At 42.3% G+C, this 10,464-nt stretch overlaps 1 protein-coding gene across 1 annotated transcript; it reads left to right on the top strand.

The window, feature by feature from the left end:
• Window positions 1–2,767: 2,767 nt before the first annotated feature.
• Window positions 2,768–9,545, top strand: qrfp (pyroglutamylated RFamide peptide; the record flags this gene model as incomplete). The annotated part of the gene is made up of 7 exons (XM_083982373.1): window positions 2,768–2,905; window positions 3,514–3,692; window positions 3,790–3,898; window positions 4,006–4,144; window positions 4,410–4,642; window positions 5,507–5,869; window positions 9,009–9,545. The coding sequence occupies 7 exons, from the start codon at window positions 2,768–2,770 to the stop codon at window positions 9,543–9,545; spliced, it is 1,698 nt and encodes a 565-aa protein (XP_083838499.1).
• Window positions 9,546–10,464: the final 919 nt, after the last annotated feature.

Raw genomic sequence — 10,464 nt, 5'->3', positions numbered from 1 at the left:
ATTTATATTTTAGTTCAGTAAAACAAGCACTGTTTATTCATGAGATTAGATTTACGTCAAATTGAAAACAAAAATGAATTAAATGGAAAATGAAAAAAAGAATAAAATAAACAAAATGTCAAAGCATGACTTATCTTTAATCTTATATGTTTTAATCATATTGTATGCCTACTTTGCTGCTCAATTTTAGGCCATATTGTGGCCTATTATGTGGGTTTGAAATTAATCTATTTTGTGAAGAAGTAGTAAAATGTTCTGTCTTGTAGCTCATGTCTTTTAAATGGATTCAAGCTCCGATTACATCCCATCATGTGACTTTCAGCGGTGTCATCAGTTGTGTTTCTTCAGTTAAACAAGGAGAAAACATGTAGACATGACAGGTTGGTCCACACACACAGACATGCAGCTCAGGGATCAAGGGGAAAATCTTTTCTCTCCTTCCACTGCAGATCCCAGATGTCCTTTTAAACACCTTTTGTTTGTTTTTTTAATTGGTCCCGTGGGTGCGACCCCCCACCCATCTGCTCACCAGGTGGCCAATCATGTTGGTTCTTACCAACGCCCTGAGCCGCCAGGGGCTCTTGTTTACAGGTGTGAGCCTGGACGTCACCTGGGGCGACTGGTGTTGATCCTGCTCTCTGATCAGATGCTGGGAGAGTGATTGGTGGAAGATGCAAGGTGGAGGCAGATCTCAGGTCAGCAGATGGTGAGTGAAACCGATCCCAAAAACCACAAGGCTGCAGACAGAGACACCTGGAGGGGTGAGAGTGCTCAAGTCTGTCGCAGTGCAAAGACAGAAAACAGAGAGACGTTCAGTAGAAGCTACAACAAAGGAAGAGAGGAGTTTCCTAAAGAGGACTTTTCTAAAAGCCTAAAAGCAGGAAGAGATTAGAGCTGGAGACACACCACCCATTTTTAAAGAGGTTCATCCAGACAACCAACCAGACACCTCCAAACAAGACAGGTAGGCTCTTCATCAAAGCTCCCACTACTGATTTAGTGATTAGTTTAGTTACTAATCAATATGCTGATTGTTGTTGTAGTCCGATTCCTTGTCATACAACTTCCTAAAACTCATACTGTTCACTGCCTTAGCCTCCAGCTGTGGCTACCAAGACATCTGGTCAGTGTTCAAATGAGCAGTTTAACAGTTGTATATGTTGTTAATTGTTTAATTTTATCCAAATTTAATTTTAGTAATCAAATATTTAAAAAATGATTGAGGGATCATAGGCTACTTGATGCACGAACAATACATTTTACTTAAAGCAGTAGTAAGCGATCCGGTCGTTTTGGCTAACTTCGTTAGTTAGCAGCCCCCCTCGTCATGGATCTATTGGTCCTCGTCCCTACGTCACCACATTCACGCGCATCCCTTGGCTGCACACACAGCCCTTCATGCCGTTCTCTCTCCTCATTGGATAAAGCTTGTAGGATACAAGGAAGTATACAAGACGTTTTCTCCTCGGCTTGCAGCAGAGCAGAGTGACTGCAGACCCATGTTTCAGACCAAACACTCTATATAAGTGATTGCCATCGGAAGATATAACTATTTAAGACTTATATTAACACAAATATTCTGCTTACTTCTGCTTTACATTTGCAGTGATTACAACAAAGGCCTGATCAGAACATAAAATATACATGCGGTTTCCCTCATACTGACTTACATTACCGGTAATATACTGTTTGTTTTTGCCTATTTTACATTCTGGCCAGTAGATGGCGCACTGTAGCGAGAAATGAAGCTTGCCGGAAGCACTTTTGGATTGATTCAGTGACAGTGAGCCATCTTTGAAATCGAATTGGATCTCTGATTGAAAGGGTGGTACTGAACACCAAATGAAGTCAATTTTTATCTTTTATATTGAACAAAAAACTAAAATAAAATGGAATAACAATGATGCTTTAACCGGAAGTTCGGTTGCATCAGGTGCCGACAAGATGGCGACGTCGGAAGAGACAACTTGGGCCTAACAACCCTGTCATGGAGGCTATGTCCACCATGTTGGTTGGACAGGCTTTTAGAGGCACAGTTTCTCGCTTTTAGAAGGTCTGTGTGTGTTTGGTGACCAACGTTTTGGGGATTTTTTACTACATGATTGGGGAACTTACCCAAAGGTTGTTGTTACTAAATTTTGGCCATCTTGTTTGTTGTTGTTTTTTGTGTATGCCCAAGTAAAAATGGCCATTTATTCTTTTCTTTTCTTTTCTTTTTTGCTGAATCATTGTTGGCAGCCATGGTGGTTTGCCCTGGTCCTTCAATTCTGATTCCAAACTAGTCCAGATAGGCTACCTTCAGCACTAAACAAGCCTAAACTTTAAGTCCAACGAATTACAATCAACACAAAATATTTATAACTACATAGTCCATCCATTTAAATGCCTTCAATATCACACGTGTTACCGCCCAAGGACAAAACATGCATCAGTAAAAACTTAGGGAGAATCATCATCAACTTCTACTCCATAGACAACACAAAAGGTGATCAATTTATTAAATATCAGTTAATGTAGTACCCTACATTATTAGTAAAGTAAGATTAGGAACTTTTTGACTTTGTTTTTTAACACTGTGAATGTATAGACTCGCCTTTGAATGTCATAGTCAGCCAGGCCCGTTTATATGTGTGTGGGATGTTTATGTCAAACACTTATTGTTGTTTATTTACAGAGACGTTAAATGAGTCTGTTTTTAGCTCTGTTAACGAGGACAGTGATTCTGAAGAGGACTGATAATTGCCTCCTCTACCTCCTCAGGACAATCATGATGTCGCCAGACGACCGGGCCCTGGAGGACCTGTTGTATGGCAGTGACCTTGGCGACAAGGCAGAGGGCTCGGAGCTGGGCGATGGCGGCACGGGCCCAGTGGGGGTCGAAGAAAGTGCTGCTGCTGCAGACATTGTGACCGTGAGGACATTGAGATGATTATTAAAACTTCAGTATTCATCCTCAATAGTGAGGCAGGATTTCCTAGGTCATCAGATTGACTTTTTTTTTCAATATTGTGTGCTGTATTCACAACTTAGAGAAAAGGAGTGAAGTCTGCACTCTGTATCAAGCTCCTCTGATGTTTATTGTTGAACGATCTAAGTTAATTTTGTTTGTTGGTCCTGCACCTACAGTGTGTTTTGGATGTGTGTGTGTAACGGATGTGCACTCACTCCACCCATAAAAGACGTGCTGACCAACCTGACAAGTGGTTGTCAATCTCTTGGCAAAGAGGTTAGCATCATCGCCTCCGGTGCGGGAGGTTGTGGGATCGAACCCCACCTAGGTCAGGCCGTGAGAAACACAACGCAGAGGACCAGATATAACATCGGCTACATGTGCTCTACTCCACTTTTCTGTATTCACAACTTCCCATGGTTACAATATTGTTCACATAGTCATGCAGTTGGACATTATGAACAGGATTTTTTTTGTAGATCTAAAGATAGACCTTTATTCAATCCAAGGAAATAAAATCACTCCCAATCTTGTGTCAGGCTCCCACAGCTGTTTCCATCCAGGAGCCACTGATGTGCGCCGGGTGTGGGGAGCAGGTGTGCGACCGCTTCTTCCTATTGGCTGCAGGCAGGGTGTGGCATGGCCCCTGCCTCCGCTGCAGCGAATGTCATTGTGAACTCCAGACACACCCCTCACTTTACTGGAGAGACGGGAACATCTACTGCCAGCAGGACTACTGCAGGTCAGAACCAAACCGTCAAAGTGTTTGTGCAGCTTGCAATCGTCATGTTTAGTGACTTTTGATTCAACTTGTGTTTTCTTTTTGCCGCGTTGGTCAGGATGTTTGGAGTTGGTCAGTGTGCTCGTTGCTACCAGCCAATCCCAGCCACCGCTCTGGTCATGAGGTCCGGGGATCTGACCTTCCATCCTCACTGCTTCTCCTGCCAGGTTAGCTCACCCTGTTTTGCCAATAGTAGGAGAATCAATTGCATCAGTATGATAGTAGAACCAACATCAACAAAGGTATTTTTTTAGATAATGAACTGGTTTTGCAGGAGTGTGACATCAAACTAATGCCCGGGAACCTGTACTGCATGCAGGGCCAGAGCCTCTACTGTCAATCACATTATCATGGTGATGGGAGCGTCCCTCTATCTCACGATCCTCAGCCCCAATCAGATCTCAAAGATGAAGGTAAACTAACATATTAAAGACTTGAAGTGGTTGAGATGGCTTATTTCCTCATCCATCCATGATCTGTCATGTGGACTGGTGTTTGCATCACCTGATGTAGCCAAGTCCAGTATTTTCTCTCTTCTAGCTCTGTGTTTGGTCTCCACCATGCAGGTCCTATGGGAAATGGGAATCTGTGCTTGTTTTAAATCACTGAGGTGTGTTCACTCCAGGCATCACAAACAAACCCTTGTGTCTATGTGTATGCGTGTGTTTGTGAGTACAGCTCAAAACCAGGTCTCATGCGAAGGGGAGGAGTCTGTCAGTAGTCCAGAGCCACGACTGGACGACCGGGTGACAGGTGGACGTACCCGCAGGCAGAACAAGAGAATGAGGACGTGTTTCCGCAGCGAACAGCTCCGAGCGCTGGAGTCATATTTCGCCCAGAAGCACAACCCTGACGGCAAAGACTGGACCTGCCTCGCACATAAGACCGGCCTGCCCAAGAGAGTCCTGCAGGTAAGGCAAACAGGTGATGTCACAAATGTGTTCGGTTGATCACAAACTGGTAGTAGCTATTGATGCTAACAACTTTTGAACAACAATATGAATGCAATCTAGCCTAGAAATCTAGACGCACCCTAGCGGCAGCAAAAATATTTGCTCCGTAGGTAGGTGTAGAAACGAGCCATAGGAACTTTTTGAGTCTCGAACACCGTTTCTGTTCACCAATCACAGCGCTCTATCTGTTTAGAGAGTCGTTGGGCGGGCTTAACGCGATGACAACATACATTTTAATTGGCTTGTCAGGCTAACATCATCCTGCTCTTTGCTCTGATTAGTCGTAGCACTACCCTATTGCGTGCAGAGGCAGTTTGAAAGACAGCCTTCATCTCGCCCCCTGGATTGAGCCGAGGTCTACCGGTCGTTGCCAGACTATACATGTTAATGATATAGTCTGGCTTGTCAGGCTAAATGCAATCAACTCACCTATTATGTCATTCCAAGCTCCAAGTCCTGATGTTCAAGGTAAATGGAGATACATGTACGTCGTTCTTGCTGAAATGCATCTTGGGAGTTGAAGTTAGCATCTTCCACAAGAATTCTATATACAGAGGCCTTTTATCTTTGACCTTCTTCTCCAAAGGGCCAAATATTTTCTAATGGTGCTTTATCTTTTAGGCTGAGGAGTTAGTCATGAGAGTTTGCGACTGAAGTCTCATGAAACAGAAAAATAAATGGGGATGTAAACAAGGGACTAGATGCAAATCTATTTTTGTGTATGATGTTTTGATTTTAGAGGAGAAAGATGATGATAGGTATTTAAATGATTTTAGATTTTTGCATTAATAATTTTCACACACTTTCTTCTCTCTCTTTCAGGTGTGGTTTCAAAATGCTCGGGCCAAGCTGAGGCGGTCTCTCACCACAGACGAGTCTCAGGTCAACTCACCCTCTGCTCCTTCGAGAGGCGCCACTGTGGCGACCAATTCCCCACCCACTGTCTGCTCCCCACCCGACCAGCCACAGCCCTTCTCCACCAGCACCATCGACCAGCTGCAGCTGTCCCTGCTCACCGCCCCACTCAGCGACTCGTCGGTGAGCCCAGCCATCAGCCAGCCTCACCAGCTGCACAGCCCCGCCTTCTTCCTGGACTACGACTCCCAGAGTGCACCAGGGTGTATCTCCTCTCTGGAGGTCTATGACGATTTTGGGGAGCCAGGAGGAGGAGGAGCAGAAGGAGAAGTTGATCCAGATAGTTCTTTTGGACCACATTACTGCTAGTTGCAGGACGACAAACAGAAACATAGGGTTTCAAAATAAGACATTTTAAGTTATAATCCCTAAGATTTCGGTTAAACACCTTTATAATGAAACAACAGCAGAAGGACATCAGTAGGAAATGTTGAAATTAGTGATCAAGTCAAAGTGATATCAGTCAAATCAAATTACAAACAGTATCTAACCCTAACCCTAACCCTAAATTTCAACCCAATGGGACAAATGTAATTGATTAGAGATAGTAAATTCATTGACTTTCCAATTCCAGTATAACTCTGCTGCATGACACAAAATTACACTATCAGTCGTATGTAAGGTTTTGTAGACTTTAAACTTTGATAAAACAATTATCTGGTGGTCTTAGTTGTAACAATCATTTATGAAAAAAAAAGCAATGGCTGATTTATTCAACATTTAAATTGATAGAATAATAAAACTGAGAGAATGTGGGGAAAAATATTTCTCTAGTTTGCATTGAACATGGTTTCTTTAAGCCACCACATCACATGGCCTATGCGTCACACGATGACAACCCTGCCAAATAAACAAACAAATAATTGTCAAATAATTGTTTCCAAAGAATCAATTCAATTTTAATTGTGAGAAAGCCAAATCATAATGCAGCACTTAACAGGATAAGAACAAGACATTCCTGTATTATGGAGAGAACCCAAACAGTTCCCATAATGAATGGAAAAACAACTCCCTCCTGCTAGAAAGAACCAGGCTCAGGGTGGCTGGCTTTGACCGGTTGGTGATCAAGAATTAACGTTCACACTGAGTATTTCTTGAATGTGTTTTGTAGGTTTATATTTTTTCCATCAAACCAGCACTTACTCGTAACAATCTAATGTTGTGTCTACTGTAACCAGGACTGTCACATTCGTCTCTGCCACCTGTATGATGGAGCTGTAGCTGTGAACTCTTGAACGGTGAATAAAACTTCAGAAATGTTACCACATCCTTCCTCATGGTTTCATCTTTGTACACCACAAGCAGCTGCATGCTCACTTTCTCTTTCTCCAGCTCTGTGTTTACATGTAGAGTTCAAACAATCTGTTGAGGAACAGAGAATAGATGATCAAGATTGATAATTAGTTTACCTCATAGGAATTATGGCTATTTTCATCCAGCAAACTGGAACTTCCTTCTGACTGGCTACAGACAAAGTGAGGAGATGTAAAACTTTAAATTAAACACTAAAACAGCAAATACAACATAATTCAGTCTCTTTTTTTTTTACAGTTATTTTTTATATCACAATTACAGAGAGAGAGAGGATGATGCAACAATGGCCCGCCATAGATCAAGGTCCAACATGGTAAGGGCTAAGTCTACCAGGGGAGCCACCAGGGTGTGCCAAACATCAATCAATCAAAATTCTTAACATACTCTAAAGATATAAAACACTACAGACATGATTAGTGGCAATTCAAATTAGAGACAATCCTAATTCAGTTTGAGGTCTGTCAGTAAGAATGAATGAATCCTCTCAAAACCTGCCTGTAATGACATTCTTCAAGGTTTCTCTGCGTTGTCCCAGTGAGACGACCTTCATGACGACCGCGGTGACAAAATACACCACCAACTGCCCTCATCTTCTTTCTGCCCCCCCCCCCCCCCCCCCCCCCCCCCCCCTCTCTCTCCTGGAGACTTTCTCTCCACAGAGACATCTTAATGAATTGGCTGCTTCGTCTCTTTTTCTTTTTGTGAATTGCCTCCCCAATCAAGCAGTGATAATTGCAACAACTCTATGGGCCTCAATGGTGAAGTGGACGGGGAGGTTTCTCAGGTGAAAGAATGAAGGTTATGACAGCTGACCGTACTGTGCATCTTCGCATGCGTCACCGTGGCGAGGGACCAATGGATAACAGCAGCCTGTGACCTGGATGCCCAGGGGAGGGGCGAAAAGCGTGCAGTTTTTTAAAAAGGTCAGAGGCGATGAATGTTTGCAGAAGATACCGCAAGTTAGAGAACGACACAAGGTAAGAAATGGGAGTTTGTTACACGACGAAACTGAATTTTCTCGTCTTCTTTTTTCCTTTTCGTCCTCGTTGATGCCGATATGTGTACGCGACTGCTTTTGCCAAATTTTCTGACATTTATAGAACAGTTTTTATAGGTGTTCACTTTTTCAGCATCTCAAACAAATCTGCATTGGGGTAAGACCGATGTTGCAAGATTTTATTTTTTCTTTATTTTATTTTTTCCTGATGTTTTCATTATTTCTGAGAAAAGTGTTGTGGAGGGACTGGATGAAAGTCTGTCAAAAACTTTTATATTCATCAGCAGAATATCCCCAAAATTATCACTAGATTTCAATTAGATACAGCGTTTTGTGTTATCAGGATCAAAAAGCGCCAACATGTTGCTGCTTAAAAGGCTTTTTATATTATCAATCTCATCTTCTGAACAGAGATGCCGAAAATTTTACCTACAAGCAATAACCACATTTTGTTTATTCGGGCACTAGCGTTATTTTCTTTTCAGTTTGGAATAAATCTAGATGATCCTATGTTTTTGTTATTTGCATTGTTTTGTTATGGTGTATTTTTATTTTGTAGTCTATTTGAGACTTAACATGGCTATACATTCAATGACAGCAATAGAATACTGCTACTAATATTACGCTGTGTTGTCAGTGCATGTTATGAGGAATTTCTCTGATTATTCCTTTGGTTTATTTCCTTTTTTTGACTTAAACTATGTTGCAATGTTCATGTTACACATGCTTTAGGTTTCTCAAAGGAGGTTAAATCGAAAGCAACTGGACTTAGTTATTTGTCCAGTTGCTTTCGATTTAACCTCCTTTGAGATACTATGACCTGGACAAATGAGAATATGCACAGGCTTATGCTTTAGGTTTATTGTTAAATTCATTGTTTTCCTGGATGTGAAAGTAGTAGTAGTAGTAGTAGTAGTTTATTCGATCTTTAACACAAAATTATTTACAGTTGAGCATCAATCACAGTCAGTCAACCTTCCATAATACCATCATTCGTTCAACTATAAATAGATCGAAAAGGTGTAGGCTGAAAGCTATCTAGCTTATAGATGCACAAACGCACACCAAATAATCTCCGTGACCTGTTTCTGTTTTCAGATGAAACCATCTTTACATCTTGGTGTCTGTCAGCTCACCTTCCTCTCCTTCACCCTCCTTTACCCCATACCATGGTCGGTCACACCATGCCCGCTGCCCCCCACCACCCCAAAACCCACAGTGGACAGACCTGAGCTGGAATCGGCCCTGCTGCACCTCCAGGCCGCTCTGAGGGACCCACCCGAGGCGTCCGACCAGTGGCCTCGGGGCCTTCAGCGAGGCACCAGGCAGCATGCAGAGAAGGTCAGGTCGTGGGGGGAGGAAGCCCTGCTGAGGGACCAGAGAGGAGACCTGATGGCCCTGCCGCTGTCGCCCTTCCCCGGCGGTCACTCTCTGGAAAACATGTACTATCAGGACGGAGGAGACGGAGAGGATGGAGGAAAGAGGAACGATGCTTTGACCTCCATTGCCGGAGGGCTCCAAGCCGTCAGCCGGGAGAAAGGGGGATTCGGTTTCCGCTTTGGGAGGAAAAGATGGACTGACCAGGGATGGAGGGATGAAGGGAGGGGGAGCACAGAAGAGGACAAGTGGAACTGATGGGGGAGGTGGTTTTATAATGGAAAAGACAGAGGAGTTTATGGGAGAAAAGAAGGGGGAAAGCTGTGAGAAAATGAATTATACCCCTGTAAGGCAATGCCCCGGCAAAAATCCATTTAAATGGTTCATGACAACCAAATTGCTGGAAAAGTTGGGTCACCGCCTTTAAAAATCAGATGTATTTGACTGAACAGGAGGAGAAAAATACACTGATTTTATCTAATGGCCCACCAACCAATTGAAATCACCGTTTCATTTAATGAAGAAAGAATGCATTAAAATGTTTATGCACAAGTGGTAGAATAATAATCAAATACTGTAGAAAAACACAATGTATTTTGTTTCAATGTTCTCGAAGATGTAGAGAAAGATGAAGATGTTCAAGCTTCTCTGCAATAGTGAATGTAAATGTTCAAGTAAATATGTCAAATCTAATTATGTACATGTGTAATTTGTTGGCTCGAGCATAAACAATGAATAAAGCCTTGGGAGGTGCAGCCTGTAATGCCAAACTCTCATCACAGTTGTTTATCCTCACAGCAAAGATTCAGTACCTGTGTTAATAGTCTACTTTATGTTCGGTTGTGCAGGTCAGTGTTTAGCAGTGAAAAAATGCGTAAATGATACAAAGACTATATAATTCTGAGTTTATGTCATAAAGTAAGTGAGCAAATCTAGGAGTAGCTATAGGCTATTAGTAATAGTGCTTTTAATGTCAATAAATGTATATGAGAGGCATCTGAAAAGGCTTAAAATTTAACATTCTGACACTTGGGAGTCTCTCAATCAAAACAATAATAATAAAAAAGTGAGATATAGTGAAAAATACTACTATAGCATCCATATTAAATCTGGTTTGCAAGCTTCCTGGCAGATCAAATAAGACAGCTTGTTACCCTTTGCTCTAGGTTTGGTTATT

This window comes from Trachurus trachurus (genome assembly GCF_905171665.1).
Source record: "Trachurus trachurus genome assembly, chromosome: 11".
Classification (NCBI taxonomy): domain Eukaryota; kingdom Metazoa; phylum Chordata; class Actinopteri; order Carangiformes; family Carangidae; genus Trachurus; species Trachurus trachurus.
This window is presented reverse-complemented; position numbering and strand designations above follow the sequence as displayed.